We start from the raw sequence: 18,216 nt of genomic DNA on the forward strand, positions 1-18,216 counted from the left end.
CAACGAGATTGAAGGAAAAGGCGAATCAAGATTTTCATTTTACTTTAACATGCGTCTGAATTCATTTTTGACAACAAGCGTCTGCTATATTACCATTTAAAAAAATGAAAAGCAAACCAAGAAACACAATAAAAGATATGAAGTATAAAGCATCATATTTCAACTCTCTCTACTTCTATGCAATGTAAAGAAGGATTTATTTTTTTAATATCTTTACAAGGAATATGTTTAACATGTTAATTTATTCCAAAAGAGAAAGGAGTAATAAAGTCACAGATATCAATACTATATGGATCAGGGGTTCTCAAATATTTTAAGAGGCATAAAAGCTGGAATTCATAATGTTCATTATGGAACTCCATGAAATATTGATATTCAGTAGGCCCTTGGCATTCAAGAATTTAACATTTGTGGTTTCAATTATTCATAAATGGTCCCAAAAATCCATTACATGCAGTAATTTGTAAGTTTGCTGAGACATAAATTCGTACTATGCCAGTTAAAAAGCTCATGAGCCAGAGCAAGTCACTGAACTGGCAAATTAAAGAAGAGGAAAGATGGAGGGTGCTCTGTACTTGGAAGAAGTGGGGGAAGGCAGAGAGCTCCATTTTTTATTTTGTATCTGAGACCCACATGGCTTATGTCCCAGATTACATGAAAATGTGAAGAATACAGTATAGGAGGCTAGAGATTCATGAAAGAGGCAGATCTCCTACACTCTCTATAAAAATACATGCTACAGACCTCAGGAATTGAGGAGCATGGAGCTGGTGGAAGGTGACCGTGGGGCTTGAAGTTGGCTAAAATGTGTTATATTAAGGCTATTTGGGCTTCCCAGGTGGCTCAGTGGTAAAAGAAAAAAAAAAAATCTGCCTGCCAATACAAGAGACATGGGTTCGATCCCTGGGTCAAGAAGATCCCTTGAAGAAGGAAATGGCAGTTCATTCCAGTAATCTTGCCTGGGAATCCATGGACAGAGGAGCCTGGCGGGCTACAGTACAAGGGGTCACAAAAGAGTCAGACACGACTTAGTGACTGAACAACAAACTTAACAACAAGGCTATTAAAGTAGCCTGTTAAGTTCCTCCAATAAGTCCTCCCTTATTCCTCAACTCTTTGAAGGTTTCTTTTTTTTTTCCCAGCTTGTGGGATATTAGCTCCCAGACCAGGTATTGAACCTGGGCCCACAGCAGTGAAAGCACTGAGTCTTAACCACCAGGGAAGTGGTGGTGAGTCTAGACCACCAGAGAATTCCCCATCTGAAGTTCTAAAATACTTCAAAGGAGCGAATAAAGAACTCCCCCTGAAACAAGGTCAGTGAAGCAATTTGCTGTTGTCTCCAAGCTGCCCTTAGAAAGAATGTTTGTGCTAATAAACTGTCTTAAAAGTCCTGCATCAATCCATTAGTTCCCACAGGTTAAGGACTAAAAACTTCTAAACTCCAGCCTTAACTTCACTCTTGAACTTCAAACTCATTCATGGCATACATGAACCATGAACTTCCAGATGTTCAAGCTGGATTTAGAAAAGGCAGAGGAACCAGGGATCCAATTGCCAGCATCCGCTGGATCATTGAAAAAGCAAGAGAGTTCCTTGCTTTTATCTACTGCTGCTTTATTGACTATGCCAAGGCCTTTGACTGTGTGGATCACAATAAACTGTGGAAAATTATGAAAGAGATGGGAACACGGAACCACCTGACTTGCCTCCTGAGAAGTCTGTATGCAGGTCAAGAAGCAACAGTTAGAACTGGACATGGAACAACAGACTGGTTCCAAATAGGAAAAGGAGTACCTCAAGGCTATATATTGTCACCCTGCTTATTTAACTTACATGCAGAGTACATCATGAGAAACGCTGGGCTGGATGAAGCACAAGCTGGAATCAAGATTACCGGGAGAAATATCAATAATCTCAGATATGCAGATGACACCACAACTTATGGCAGAAAACGAAGAACTAAAGAGCTTCTTGATGAAAGTGAAAGAGGAGAGTGAAAAAGTTGGCTAAAACTCAACATTCAGAAAACTAAGATCATGGCATCTGGTCCCATCACTTCATGGGAAATAGATGGGGAAACAGTGGACACAGTAGCTGATTTTATTTTGGGGGGCTCTAAAATCACTGCAGATGGTGACTGCAGCCATGAAATTAAAAGATGCTTGCTCCTTGGAAGAAAAATCATGACAAACATAGACAGCATATTAGAAAGTAGAGATATTACTCTGCCAACAAAGGTCCATCTAGTCAAAGCTATGGTTTTTCCAGGAGTCATGTATGGATGTGAGAGTTGGACTATAAAGAAATCTGAGTGCCAAAGAATTGAGGCTTTTGAACTATGGTGTTGGAGGAGACTCTTGAGAGTCCCTTGGACTGCGAGGAGTGCCAACCAGTCCATCTTAAAGGAAATCAGTCCTGAATACTCATTGGAAGAACTGATGCTGAAGCTGAAACTCCAATATTTAGGCCACGTGATATAAAGAACTGAATCATTGGAAAAGACCCTGATGCTGGGAAAGATTGAAAGCGGGAGGAGAAGGGGACGACAGAAGATGAGATGTTTGAATGGCATCACCCACTCAATGGACATGAGTTTGAGTAAACTCCGGGAGTTGGTGATGGACAGGGAGGCCTAGCGTGCTGCAATCCATGGGATCACAAAGAGTTGGACACGACTGAGTGACTGAACTGAACTGAACTGACCTGAGTCCCATTACTTCATGGCTAACAGGTGGGGAAAAAGTGGAAACAGTGACATTAGCAACTGAACAATAACAACAGCTAGACATTTCTTCCTCAATATTCTATACACCTCACACTCAAAATCTCAAATTCGAAATCCTCCCTCTGTATTCTGTACCATAGTTTTGGCCAACGTAATCTATCCACTTGTTTTAGCCAAAAGATGTGAATAAATTTCTTGGATGACTATTTTTCATTTCTTCTTTACTCTCCCCAGATCTAAACAACAAGTGCTGCAGTGTGTTTCTTAAATATTTCTCTAATTCATGCCTATCATCCTTAATATTAGTGCCTCAGTCAGATTCTCTTCATGACAGTGTCAATGACATTACCCCCCTGTTTTTAATCTTATTCTCTTCCAATCTATCCTTTGAAGAGCAGATAAGATTATCTCTGGCTGAAAACATTTCAAGGTCCTCCTTCAGTGAGTTTGTTCACACTCCCAGCTTCATCCTCATCTTGCCCTGCCGCCTAGCTCTGTACCAACAATGCTAAGAACAATTGTCCCCAGCATAGTCTTTGTACCCTCTCTGCTCTTATACCTGCTGCCTCATCTACCAGGGATGGATTCCTACACCTGGTTCATGCCCACTGCCCTTAGGTTTGGCTCAGGGTCACTTCTTTCAAGAACCCCTCCCTCGCAGCTGGTTTATGGAGTCCTTCTCAGTTCAGTTCAGTTCAGTCGCTCAGTTGTGTCCGACTCGTTGCGACCCCATGAATCACAGCACACCAGGCCTCCCTGTCCATCACCATCTCCTGGAGTTCACAGACTCATGTCCATCGAGTCAGTGATGCCATCCCGCCATCTCATCCTGGGTTGTCCCCTTCTCCTCCTGCCCCTAATCCCTCCCAGCATCAAAGTCTTTTCCAATGAGTCAACTCTTCGCATGAGGTGGCCAAAGTACTGGAGTTTCAGCTTTAGCATCAGTCCTTCCAAAGAAATTCCAGGGTTGATCTCCTTCAGAATGGACTGGTTGGATCTCCTTGCAGTCCAAGGGACTCTCAAGAGTCTTCTCCAACACCACAGTTCAAAACCATCACTTCTTTTGTGCTCAGCCTTCTTCACAGTCCAACTCTCACATCCATACATGACCACTGGAAAAAACATAGCCTTGACTAGACAGACCTTAGTTGGCAAAGTAATGTCTCTGCTTTTGAATATACTATCTAGGTTGGTCATAACTTTTCTTCCAAGGAGGAAGCGTCTTTTAATTTCATGGCTGCAATCACCATCTGCAGTGATTTTGGAGCCCAAAAAAATAAAGTCTGACACTGTCTCTACTGTTTCCCCATCTATTTCCCATGAAGTGATGGGACCAGATGCCATGATCTTTGTTTTCTGAATGTTGAGCTTTAAGCCAACTTTTTCACTCTCCTCTTTTACTTTCATCAAGAGGCTTTTTAGTTCCTCTTCACTTTCTGCCATAAGGGTGGTGTCATCTGCATATCTGAGGTTATTGATATTTTTCCCAAAAATCTTGATTCCAGCTTGTGTTTCTTCCAGTCCAGCGTTTCTCATGATGTACTCTGCATAGAAGTTAAATAAGCAGGGTGGCAATATATAGCCTTGAGGTACTCCTTTTCCTATTTGGAACCAGTCTGTTGTTCCATGTCCAGTTCTAACTGTTGCTTCCTGACCTGCATACAGATTTCTCAAGAGGCAGGTTAGGCTCAAGACTGCCATAAAAATCAATGTGTTGTCACTTTATTTTAGGATTTGAATCATGTGCCCCACAAGACTATTTGCTCCTTATCAACTATGTCTTCTTCATCTTTATGCATTTAACCCCACATTCCAGCATACTGCCTTACATATAACAGGAAGACTGCTTACTGTACTGATTATTAGAATGGTCTTTGAGCTCAATAAATGGTTGTGGGTAATTTTTCAGCCGTTGTTGTTAACCTGTATTACTACTATTTGCTTAATGAATGCTTATTAAATGAATGAATGAATAGATGTTTCTGTGGGACTGATCAGAGACATGTTATAAATGGTACAACCCAAATAGCCAATCAGAAGCAAAGGATATAAGATTCCTTGATGTAGTAAACCAACACTAAGGAGCTCTGGGGATACAGTCTTAATTAAGAGAGAGCTATGTAAATAAGAGTTATATTCTTAACCTCTCCTATTATTTTGGTCAGTCAAGGCAAGAATCTAGTGTACTGAAGACGAATGAAGATACTCTTAAAATATCACCTCCCTACCAGCTTTCAGGAATAAACAAACTATTTTTGGTAATGTTTCAAAGATTTTATTGAACATCTAGATCTTCTGATATTCTTGATAACTGAATTTTTTTTTCTTTCTGAACAGCCTTGATTGCAGTCTTTACAGCTGGCAGAAAAGGCATGACCTTTCTTAAAAGTTTCACTTGTGATTATCAAACTTTATGTGTTGGTTTAAATACAGTAAGACATGTATACTACAGACTTTCTTCTGGGAAAAAAAAAATTTTCTCTTCTTAGGGGAAAAAAGGCAGTTATATTGCTATTGTAAAAAATCAATAAAAAGAAAACTCAATTAATAGAAGATGGAGATCTCATGCCCTGTGATGATAGCAAAGCCCAAGAAGAAGAAGACTCCTCTTTTTTCCTGGCAATGATTCAGACAATAAAAGAGCCACAGACTCTTAGTTGAGTATAGTCATGCCAACCTCCTTTTCCTCTCTCTAAGAGTTCACCTTCCCTTAAAGTGAGGGAGCTTGCAGCAGAGGCTTTCCAAGGTTCAGTTCAGTTCAGTCGCTCAGTCATGTCCGACTCTTTGTGACCCCATGAATTGCAGCACGCCAGACCTCCCTGTCCATCACCAACTCCCGGAGTTCACTCAAACTCATGTCCATCAAGTCGGTGATGCCATCCAGCCATCTCATCCTCTGTCGTCCCCTTCTCCTCCTGCCCCCAATCCCCCCCAGCATCAGAGTCTTTGCAATGAGTCAACTCTTCGCATGAGGTGGCCAAAGTATTAGAGTTTCAGCTTTAGCATCAGTCCTTCCAAAGGACACCCAGGACTGATCTCCGTTAGAATAGACTGGTTGGATCTCCTTGCAGTCCAAGGGACTCTCAAGAGTCTCCTCCAACACCACAGTTCAAAAGCATCAATTCTTCGGCGCTCAGCCTTCTTCACAGTCCAACTCTCACATCCATACATGACTACTGGAAAAACCATAGCCTTGACTAGACGGACCTTTGTTGGCAATGTCTTTGCTTTTGAATATGCTATCTAGGTTGGTCATTACTTTCCTTCCAAGGAGGAAGCGTCTTTTCATTTCACGGCTGCAATCACCATCTGCAGTGATTTTGGAGCCCCCAAAAATAAAGTCTGACATTGTTTCCACTGTTTCCCCATCTATTTCCCATGAAGTGATGGGACCAGATGCCATGATCTTCGTTTTCTGAATGTTGAGCTTTAAGCCAACTTTTTCACTCTTCTCTTTCACTTTCATCAAGAGGCTTTTCAGTTCCTCTTCACTTTCTGCCATAAAGGTAGTGTCATCTGCATATCTGAGGTTATTGATATTTCTCCCAGCAAGCTTGTGCTTCTTCCAGCCCAGCGTTTCTCATGATGTACTCTGCATAGAAGTTAAATAAGCAGGGTGACAATAAACAGCCTTGACAGACTCCTTTTCCTATTTGGAACCAGTCTGTTGTTCCATGTCCAGTTCTAACTGTTGCTTCCTGACTTGCATACAGGTTTCTCAAGAGGCAGGTCAGGTGGTCTGGTATTCCCATCTCTTTCAGAATTTTCCACAGTTTAATGTGATCCACACAGTCAAAGGCTTTGGCATAGTCAATAAAGCAGAAATAGATGTTTTTCTGGAACTCTCTTGCTTTTTCGATGATCCAGCAGATGTTGGCCATTTGATCTCTGGTTCCTCTGCCTTTCCTAAAATCAGCTTGAACATCTGGAAGTTCATGGTTCACGTATTGCTGAAGCCTGGCTTGGAGAATTTTGAGCATTACTTTACTAGTGTGTGAGATGAGTGCAATTGTGCAGTTGTTTGAGCATTCTTTGGCATTGCCTTTCTTTGGGATTGGAATGAAAACTGACCTTTTCCAGTCCTGTGGCCACTGCTAAATTTTCCAAATTTGCTGGCATACTGAGTGCAGCACTTTCACAGCAACATCTTTCAGGATTTGAAATAGCTCAACTGGAATTCCATCACCTCCACTAGCTTTGTTCATAGTGATGCTTTCTAAGACCCTCTTGACTTCACATTCCAGGATGTCTGGCTCTAGGTGAGTGATCACACCATCATGATTATCTTGGTCGTGACGATCTTTTTTGTACAGTTCTTCTGTGATTCTTGCCACCTCTTCTTAGTATCTTTTGCTTTTGTTAGGTCCATACCATTTCTGTCCTTTATGAGCCCATCTTTGCATGAAATGTTCCCTTGGTATCTCTAATTTTCTTGAAGTCCTCTCTAGTCTTTCCCATTCTGTTGTTTTCCTCTATTTCTTTGCCAAGGTTAAAGACCTCCAACTGCTGATCCCAAATAAACCCATCTTTGCTGGAGAAATATGTGGAAGTCCACTTGTTTCAGGTCAACAGTTTGGTGGCAGGGATCAGAGAAGACCTTCAACAGCTCCAGGGCTGATGAGCAAACAGGTGCAGCATCCACCATCAAGTCCACTGTGATCACTGATTTTTCTCACAGATCCTAGAGTTTGAAGGTACATGTTTCTCTAGGATGTGAGCCCATACCCTCTTTGCATTTGAAGCTCTCTCAGCTTTGTTTGGAATCTATTTTAAGTTTTAATCCTCCAGGTTAAGGCCTTATTCTGCATGAGAGTACTCATTTGGCACTTTGGTTTGACTTCGAGATCAGACTGTTTCAACTGAAGCTGGCTAATAAGCCTTTAGCTTGGCTTCTCCAGGACCAAGTTATTTCTTTAGAATTGGCTGTTATTAGGCCTGAAAGTTGTCTGAGTTGTAAGCTGTTTGAATTGAGCTGTTTAAGTTGTAAATTGTTTAAGCTGCTTGAAAATTATTCTTTTATTATAGAAGAAAACCTCTGAGAAGATTCCAGTTACCTAAATATTTTCAGGTTACCTCACCTCCCATAACAGATATTTCAACTGATTCTATGCTTAAAAAATAGTCCTTCTTTTTGTGCATTTCCAACTAAATGGATCAACCTGACCAAAGGCAATTTAGAGTATCAATGGCCATTGTAGGAAACTTTTGAAATCCCCAAATTTAATTCTCTTAAAACCAAGATGGATTACAGTAGCTCAAAATTTTCCAGGACTGAATGGACTGATGATTTTGATTGATATTTTGAAGCTTCTCAATGTTATCAGAGGTTTAAAATTGCCTCTCTGCAAAACGAGATTTTAAGATTAACTGAGGCAAATGATTAAAGAAAAACAAAATGTTTTCTGAAGCTCCAGGCTCTTCTTCCTTAGCTTCTTTTTCTGATTCCACATCTGGTGCCATCCTGCCTCTCGCTTAGCTCCTACACCTCTGGCACAATCTTCCTGTTCCCTTTGACACCTCCTCTCTACCCTCAATGACCCCACACTCATTTTCCTACCAAACTCCCCGTTTTCTCTGAAACTCTCCCTACTCTCTTCTTCTGAAACTGCCAGAACCCACCCCTTTAAAATTAAGCCTTCTGAGAATATAGATGTTAAACTCTTCGTTTCTCATATTCCTTGGACTAAAGCTGAACTGTGAGCCATAGTCAAAGACTTTCCCAAAGTAACAGAAGATTCTCATTGATTTGCAGAGGAATTTAATATAGTTATTCAAACTTATCAACCTGGTTTCTGACTTATATCATCTAAGTTTATACTTGTCAGTGAAGACTGGGCCCAGCACTAGATAAAAACATCTAGTTGGGAAAATCTTGAAAGGTCTCTAGAATTACAGCTCAGCGACCAGATCACTAACTTATTATATGATCATGTGTGCACGCCCAGTCTTTTCCAACTCTTTGCAACTTCATGGACTATAGCTGGCCAGGCTCCTCCATCCATGGGATTATTCCAGCAGGAATACTGGAGTGGGTTGCCATTTCCTACTCCAGGGGATCTTCCAGGCCCAGGGATTGAACCTGTGTTTCCTGTGGCTCCTGCATTGGCAGGTGGATTCTTTACTCCTGAGCCACCTGGGAAACCCATTATATGACCACACTTCAGCAATCATGAGGCAATTTCATCAGGTGATTTCTGTGGCTTTCCCAAAGCCTGCTGATTGGAACAGAATTCAGGCCTGCACACAAAAATCTGACGATCCTATTCATGATTATTACAATCAACTTCAGATTGTTTTAAAGGAAAATTCTACTCTTTCAGACGTTGATTCCACCTGGGTATCTATTAACCCAATGTTTATTAATGGGCTGAACTGGGTCCTTTCTTTTCTAGTAAAAAGGACCAGGATAGAATGGGAAACTATGTCCACTCCATATTTAGCTCATCTGGCAAGCCAGCTCACTCAAACTCTAGATAGATCACCCAAAAGGAAGACTACTATCTTCAAACCACCAACTAAAGACTCCAAACAAAACCAAAACCTTTCTGCTATTACTGCGAAGAGCCAGGACATTTGAAAGGGACTGCTACAAATGTACTATTAAGTACTTCAGATGCCTTCAATCCTCTAATCAGCCTTTCCAACATCTGCCCAATTCTCAATGACAGGACTCTGAGAAACAACAGGGGCTCTTCCCAGTCTCCCCTCTCCATCAACCTGGAGAAACATTTCTCCAGATTGGGGACAAGTCTGTTCTAGTCCTAACTGACCCTGAAATCATATTCTCAGTGCTCAACCCCACTACTATAAAGCAGTCTGAACACAGCTCAACTAGTGGGATTTCTAACGAGCCTCAAGAGGTTTCTGTCTCTGAACCTATTTCCTTTCACTTAGGCCCTTTGAGAGATGCATACCCTTTCTCTTAGTTCCTTGGCCTCCAACTCATTTATTAGGCTGAGACTTCTTAAAGAGGTATCATGCTGGAATTTCTTTTTCCCAAAAAGGGGAAACAATTCTAGAATTTGACAACAGTTATCAAAGTAACAAACCAGGTGTATGAAATGATCCTTTGACATCTTTTATTTGGTTTGCCTCTGATAGTACTAGAGCTAATACTGATTTGGAAATACTGATCACTTGTCTCTAGTGAATCAGTTCTCATTCCCCTTATTGGTAAAATCTCCAGTTGATACTGGCAAAACTCACAGCACACATCCCAAGATTCAAATAGATCCCTCAAAAACCACTTAACCAGACTTAATTAATATTCTATAAGAAAAGAAAGCCCTGAAAGGCATAAAGACCATAAAAGAATATTACAAGGCTCAAGGTCTCATTAACCCTTATATCAGCCAGGTGAACAAAACCTAGGGGCTGAGGGTGGAGGTTCCTCCAGGATCTCTGAGCAGTAAACAACATTGTTATCCCTTGACACTCTGTTGTTCCTAATATCCATAATTACTAACATCCATTCTAGTTGATGAGGCTGACCAATATCTTTCTGCCCTCACTTAAGAAGAAAAGCAATTCATCTGGACAGTAACGACTCGGGGTTTTGCTGAGAATCCTTATTTCTTACAAATAAAAAGGCTGATCTGGATCATGTAAGGTTCCCTAGAGGTTTTCCTTTGTTGTAACATGTGTTTCATTTGCTTCTTTGCTCTCCTTCTCAAGCTTCCTCAGAAAAAGACAGTATCCACTTGCCAAAGTTTTTAGGAACAAAAGGTCATCAAAGAAAAGTTACAGTTTACTTGAACCCAGGTTTGATATAGGGCATCTGATATCAGCACAAAAGCTTTAAGGAGATCCAGATATACTTCATGATATCCTACGCTTCCCCAAACCCAAAACTATATGCTATATGCTAAGCCTTCTCGGGCTGGTTGGTTATTTCCAAAGCTGAATTTCAAATTTCTCTCTTATGGCCAAACCTATGTATGCTTTATTAAACAATAACAACCATGACTCAAACTTATGGAAAGAACCAAAAACGCAGCCTTTAAAGCCTGAAAGTTGTATCTCATGAACCCACCTGCCTTTGAGAATCCCAATTATCAGATTCTCTTTTTTTTTTTCCCCTTTTTATATATGAAAGGAAGAAAATGCCCTTGGGGTACTCACCCAAAACCATGGGTCCACCATCCACCCACACTGCATTACAGCCAGGAACTGGACTCTGTGGTATAGGGATACCCTGCTTGCCTTAAAGCCATTACAGCTACTGCTCTTTTGGTTAAGGCCACCAAGAAAACCACGGGATCCCCTTTAACCATTTTTGTACATCATGCAGTAGAAGCCCTCCTGAATCTTCATCACACTTAGTATTTCTCAGTCAGGTGCCTTACGCCCTAAGAAGTTCAGTCCTTTCATTAACTTCTTTTCACATAACTCCTTTATGCTGTACCTGCTACTCTTCTCCCCTCTGTCACCAAAGAAGTCTTTAACTGACCACCAACGAGGACACTGACTGACCACCTCCTGACTCAATGATTTACAGGAAAGACCTCCTGGTAACACTGACTTCTCAAGGTTCACTGACATTCTTATTTAAAAGGCAACAATGGTAAATATGCTAGGTATGCTTTGCAACTCCTTTTGATGTTGTTGAGGCAGCTTTGGCCAAACAGGCAGAATTATACACTCTCATATGGGCTTGTACTTAAGCCAAGGGCAAAGCTGCCAATATTTATGCTGATGGTATACACTTTTACATTATACACAAATATAATATTTATACACTATACAGTAGCTTATGATTTTGGAATACTATGAAGCAATGTGACTTCCTTACTTCCTGCTGAAATAAAATTTTAAGTGACCCTTATGTTTACTGGATGTAATATTTTTATCTGCCACTTTAGGTATTACTAATATTCTGGGACATTCTACACTTGACTCTCTGGAAGCTAAGGGAAATAACTTTGATGACATTTTTGCAGGGAATGTTGCCAATAGCAAGGGGCCAATAGCAAGCTGTTGGTCCAAAGAGAAATTTTCCCAAATGATAACTTAAGAAAACAGACTAAAGAAGCCTAACAACTGGCTTCAGAAAAGGAAAAACAAGATTGGAAATTTAAAAATTGTTGGTTTGATAAAAGAGGAAGCTCTGGTTTAGACTAACAACCCAGTCCTCCTGGACATTCTAAAATCCCCATACTTCAGCACTGTGTATGCATTAAACTACTGGTCTACTGACAAAATGGTAGCATTCATCAATCAGTATTGATGTGCAAACATTAACAAGGCCATCAAAAATATCTACCTCACTTGTCCCACTTGTCTGAAATACAACCCAAGAAAGCTTGTTTATAATGCTCCCAGACAATTTAAACAGCCCAATGAACCATTCAAGGTCTCACAACTTGCTCTGGCTCATGGATACAAATATGTTTTAGTAATGGTCTGTGTGTTTTCACATACAGACAGGCATCCCTTGCAGACATGCTGCTGCTTCTTCTGTGGTTAAAGTCCTTTAAGAAAAGATTATCCCTATCAGGGGAATTCCTCTCAAATTTCAAGGCGATCAAAGAACACATCTTAATTGGTCAAGTACTTCAACAAGTGGACTTCCCTGGTGGCTCAGATGGTAAAGCGTCTGCCTACAACGCAGGAGACCCGGGTTCGATCCCTGGGTTGGGAAGATCCCCTGGAGAAGGAAATGGCAACCCACTCCAGTGTTCTTGCCTGGAGAATCTCATGGATGGAGGAGCCTGGTGGGCTACAGTCCATGGGGTAGCAAAGAGTCGGACAGGACTGAGCGACTTCACTTTCACGTCAACAAGTCTGTGCTATTCAGCCAATTTTCAACACTTTCACTGTGCTTACCACCCTCAATCCCTGTTTAGTTGAATGCACTAATGGCATTATTATTTCTCAGTTGACAAAATTAGTAAAGGCCCTCCAAAAATTTTGGCCAAAATGCCTAGCCAAAAGCATTGGCGTTGGTCATTCTAAATTTCAGATCCACCCCTTTCAGAACTCATAAGCTCTCGCACTCTACGATAGCCACAGGATGCTCTTGCTTCTTTTGACTCACAACTGGTAAATGGAGAGATACTCCAATATAGCAAAAGCCTAAATGCTATTAAAAATAACTGTGTTTTGGTAGAGAAATCTTTTCTCAGTGTACTCTTGGGGGATGATGACCTAAAATATGCCTGACAACCTGGATATTTTGTCTATTGGAAAGAAACACCTCCAGAAGAACTCTCTTCAACCTCACTGGAAAGGCCCCTATCATGTATTGCTAACCAGCCTTTGTGCCACCAAACCCCAAGGAGACTCTTGGATTCACATGACACATATAAAAAATGTACCAAATCCTGACTAGATCTGCACATTATCCGATGACTTGAAAGGAAAGATTTCCCAGAACTGAAGTAGATGACATCTGATGAGACAGCTTTCTGAAGACACCTGGTCTGGACCACGCCTGTTGGCAGCTTGTCTGTCAAACCTTTGATGATGACAGAACACTTCGATACCCTCCAATCTCTATGATTTTGATAACATGCAAACTTTAGATTAAAAGTGCCTGAAAATTCTTCCTTCTGCCTCTCCCTGATACTTGAATCTAATTTCAATAGGTTTCCAATCTGTGTACTTTCACTCCAGTGTGAGATGCCACACCCAGCAAAGGTCCCTCCTGGCTCTAAAGGACATAAAGTCACTGAAAACCTGACTCTTGATTAGCAATGCTTTCAGAGAAAAATATTGACCAAAATGGGGAAATGTTAAAAGTGAAATAGAGTTGGGAGACCAGAAAGTACAGTGCTCATGCCCTGAGATGACAGCAGAGCACAACAGGAAGAAGAAAGAGTCCTCTTCCTTCATGGCAAAGACTCAGCCAATGAAAAACCATGAAATCTGTTTACTATGGGCTATAAAAGTATTCTCTTTCCTCTGCTGTGCAGGAACTTGCACCCATGGCTGAAGACTCCAAAATACAATTCTCTGCTGATCCCAAATAAACTCATCTTTGCTGGAGAAATATCTGGAAATCTGTTTGCTTTAGGTCAATAATATGTTTAGAGAGTAGAGCAGAGAATGCTGCTGCTGCTGCTAAGTCGCTTCAGTTGTGTTCGACTCTGTGTGACCCCATAGACGGCAGCCCTTCAGGCTCCACTGTCCCTGGGATTCTCCAGGCAAGAACACTGGAGTGGGTTGCTATTTCCTTCTCCAATGCATGAAAGTGAAAACTCAAAGTAAAGTCGCTCAGTCGTGTCCAACTCTTCGCGACCCCATGGACTGCAGCCTACCAGGCTCCTCCGTCCATGGGATTTTCCAGGCAAGAGTGCTAGAGTGGGTTGCCATTGCCTTCTCCAGAGCAGAGAATATTAGGGCTCAAAATTCACATAAAATTTATGGGTAAGTTTTTATGGTCAATATATGTGAGTTAGAATACATTTTGTTTTCATTTATTAAGCTTGACTCCATAAGTAAGCAGAAGAGTTGAGCCTATAGTGATTAGACCTTGCTTTCTAGCTGGAAGAAAGGATCCTGTTTCTCACTAGAGAGGAGGTAGGAGTGAGGGGAGAACTATAAAAGACCTGATTCTCTGGGATAGTGGCTGAAATTTCAATCAATCCAGTGCATAAATTCTAAAAGCAATCTTATTCCTTTGGCTCTCCCTGAGACTAAACAGATGGAGACCCACAGAGCTAGGCCACAGGACTACAAGGATCATGAAAATGATCATTTAAAGCCACTCTTCTCCTGAAAGGAAGAATATCTGATCTTTTTGTCCTAAAGTCAACTCTCTCTCTTTTTTCCCCTTCTTTCTTTTGAAATTCATCCAATAATCTCATTTTCTTAGAGTACCCGGTATCAAAGAATGCTTAAGTCAGCCAAACCATTCTAATGAATTAGCAAAAGCTGAAAGAGGATAGAAAAGATTTATAAATACTGCAAGTAAACGCAGAAGTAATTCTGCAGCAGGCTGTTAAGAACTACTCATTAATTGTTCCTCTCTTAGTACTTACCAAGAGAAAAGTAGTGACAAGCAGCCTGAGAATGACAAAAAACCAGAGTTTCAAAAGGGAGGTACCAAATTATGACCAGAGTCAAGTGGTCTCCACCTATTTTTCAGTTTGAAAATTTCTAAATTAAATAGCTCTGTTCTCTACATTGCAAGTGCTATATTAAAAAGCCAAACAACAAAATCAAACAAAATAACAAATCTTGAGAAACAATATAAAAAGCATTTTTGGTTTTTCATTTATATATATAGTATATAATTATCCTAACTAGAACACTTGTCAGAGAAAATAAACAACCAAATAATGAATATTTTAAAAAATCACCTTGGATGAAATGATAGACTCTTCCTGATCATCATTTCTGCACTTTTTTCCTGTGTCTTGCTCTGCTGATGTACTTTCTGAACTTCCTGATGAAATTGATCGCTTTTTTCCTTGCTGTGTTATGTTTCGTTGGGTTTTATCTTTGCAGACTCTTTCTTTTTCACTTTCCCGGGTTACATTATTATCTTAATCATACACAAGCACATAAACACAAGGAAAAAGAAGAAAATTATCTCCTGTACCTTCAAATGTCAGTAATTCATACCAAAAAAAAAAAAAAAAAAGAAAAGAAATGAAAGCAAAAATAAAAATGATAAAAGAGCAAAAACTAAAGTTCTATCTATATTAACGCCAATCTGAAAATGCATATTTCCAAATCTCAAGAAGTATTAAGCAACACCATGGCCAAGAACTTCAGCCCTGAAGATATCCAGGCTAAGATGCTAATGTCAGCAGGCACCATCCTTTAACTGTTTAACCTTACCTCTCTGAACTTTGGTCTCATCATCTAGAAAAAGGGAATTATAATAACTCATGGAGGTATTAGGAGGAGTAAATCATGTAAGATATATAAATTATCAGACTATCACATGTATATTAGTTATCATATGGATAGTTTCTTAATTTTAGCAGTGAATTTCTCTAACAGAAAATCTGACCTATAGCAACCAATGAATTTTACACATACTTACTGAGCCCCTACCACCCACAGTGAGAAATGCAACTTAAATTACCTTAAAGACAGATTAAAAACCTAAAATAACTGAAAAGGGAAAGCAGACTCTACAAACTTAACTAATAAAATAAATCTCCAACAATAATGGACACTGCATTGTCATAACCCTTATTCAAGGTTCAGTGTAGTAGAGAAGCTTAAGTAAGTATCATATTTTGTTAAAAAATTCATGAACTGTCTAATCAGAAAACAAAAAGGATCTAGAGAGGGAAATCTTCATGGTTAAGTTGTCTTTCTTCTCTAATTTTATGAGGGCAGAGGCTTCCTGTGCCTTCTTCACTATTCCCTACTTTGTGTCTGCAGTATCTAGACACAGTGCCTAGCACAAAGTTCAGTTCAGTTCAGTCGCTCAGTCGTGTCCGACTCTTGGCGACCACAGCAAGCCAGGCCTCCCTGTCCATCATCAACTCCTGGAGTCCACCCAAACCCATGTCTATTGAGTTGGTGATGCCATCCAACCATCTCATCCTCTGTCACCCCTTCTCCTCCTGCCCTTAATCTTTCCCAGCATCAGGGTCTTTTCCAATGAGTCAGCTCTTCGCATCAGGTGGCCAAAGTACTGGAGTTTCAGCTTCGGCATCAGTCCTTCCAATGAACACCCAGGACTGATCTCCTTTAGGATGGACTGGCTGGATCTCCTTGCAGTCCAAGGGAATCTCAAGAGTCTTCTCCAACACCACAGTTTAAAAGAATCAATTCTTCGGCGCTCAGCTTTCTTTATAGTCCAACTCTCACATCCATACATGACTACTGGAAAAACCATAGCCTTGACTAGATGGACCTTTGTTGATAAAGTGATGTCTCTGCTTTTTAATATGCTGCCTAGGTTGGTCCTAACTTTTCTTCCAAGGAGTAAGCGTCTTTTAATTTCATGGCTGCAATCACCATCTGCAGTGATTTTGGAGCCCAAAAACATAAAGTCTGACACTGTTTCCACTGTTTCCCCATCTATTTCCCATGAAGTGATGCCATGATCTTTTTCTGAATGTTGAGCTTTAAGCCAGCTTTTTCACTCTCCTCTTTCACTTTCATCAAGAAGCTCTTTAGTTCTTCACTTTCTGCCATAAGGGTGGTGTCACCTGCATATCTGAGGTTATTGATCTTTCTCCCAGCAGTCTTGATTCCAGCTTGTGCTTCCTCCAGTCCAGCGTTTCTCATGATGTACTCTGCATATACTGGCACTCAGTGAATATGTATGAGTGATTAAATTGTGAGCATAAACAGAAAATTGTCCAAAGATCCCTTGAGAGCCTGGATACAGGTATGTAAGGCAATCTGTAGTCACTATTCTAATACTCTAAAGCAAGGGTTAGCGAACTTCTGTAAAAAGCCAGAGAATAAATATTTTAAGCACTATGAGCTGTATATTTGTCACAACTACCCAACTCTGCCTGTGTAGTGTGAAAGCAGCCGCAGACAATACATACGTGGATGAGAGTGGCTATGTTCCAAAAAAGCTTTCTTTACAGAAACAGGCAGTGGGCTGAATTTGGCTCATAGGCTATAGTTTGCTCAGAACTGTTCTAAAGGATGTGGAAATGACATGAAATTGATAATAAAAATTGATAATATGGACTAATAGAATATTATCCATATTATTAAATAGGAAAATCACTGAACCAATATAAAAGTACTATATTTATCAAAGGAAACCTATATAAACTAATAAGTAAACTTGGCCTCAATTACTTACATCTTTGTTTTAAATTTAAATTAGGAAACATTTCCTATCATTTTAGAAACTGTCAGAAATAGAGCTAAATAGAAACGACTATATATATAGTTTGGTGATACAACAGACGTGAATTGTCAAACCAAGGGAAATAATCAATTATGATATTGTCTACTATGCTAAGAACTAAAAACTATAAATAAGATACAGTTTCTGCACAAATGGCAGGTTACCACATTCCATGTGTCACACATGTACATAAAATTCTAAAATTAAAGAATACACATTTATAACATTCAATTCTTTAAAATTCCAAACGAGATACTACAAATATTCCTTCTAGGGACCAGAGCTCTTTCTTTTTGCATAGCAAGAAGCCATTTTGATATTGTTTAAACGCTCTTCACAAAGCATATATAAGATAAGTAACTTAGCTGGCTCATCTGTCTGTTATGCTGTGCTCAGTCGTGTCCAACTCTTTGCAGCCTTATGGACTGCAGCCCATGGGATTTTCCTGACAAGAATAATGGAGTGGGTTGCCATTTCCTACTCCAGGGGATCTTCCCAACCCAGAGATCAAACTCGCATCTCCTGCATCTCCTGCATCACAGGCGGATTCTTTACTGCTGAGCCACAGGGGAAGCCCAATGGCTCATAACAATCTTTATATCTGGTATATAAAATGCATTTTTCTAAATTCAGGATGAGTACAGTTAAATGATAAAAATGTAAAAGAAATTAGCTATTAGTACAAATCAGTTTATTCTGAATAATTACTAAC

General features: G+C 40.1%; 1 protein-coding gene and 1 non-coding gene across 20 annotated transcripts in view; one reads left to right on the forward strand and one right to left on the reverse strand.

Annotated features, from left to right (window-relative positions):
• The window catches only part of APLF (aprataxin and PNKP like factor), a 98,347-nt gene that overhangs the window by 36,243 nt on the left and 43,888 nt on the right, over positions 1-18,216 (reverse strand). For all 19 annotated transcript variants that reach the window (XR_011255613.1, XR_011255614.1, XR_011255615.1 and 16 more), the window contains one exon: positions 15,028-15,212. Coding sequence is in view for 15 of the 19 variants with exons in the window: in XM_069582982.1 (XP_069439083.1) it covers positions 15,028-15,212 (185 nt within the window). In the remaining 4 variants the exon portion in view is untranslated. The remainder of the gene's footprint in view (positions 1-15,027; positions 15,213-18,216) is intronic.
• TRNAC-ACA (transfer RNA cysteine (anticodon ACA)) lies at positions 12,294-12,365 on the forward strand. The gene has a single exon. It is a non-coding gene; the product is annotated as a tRNA-Cys (tRNA).

Source organism: Ovis canadensis, chromosome 3 (genome assembly GCF_042477335.2).
Source record: "Ovis canadensis isolate MfBH-ARS-UI-01 breed Bighorn chromosome 3, ARS-UI_OviCan_v2, whole genome shotgun sequence".
In the NCBI taxonomy this organism is placed as follows: domain Eukaryota; kingdom Metazoa; phylum Chordata; class Mammalia; order Artiodactyla; family Bovidae; genus Ovis; species Ovis canadensis.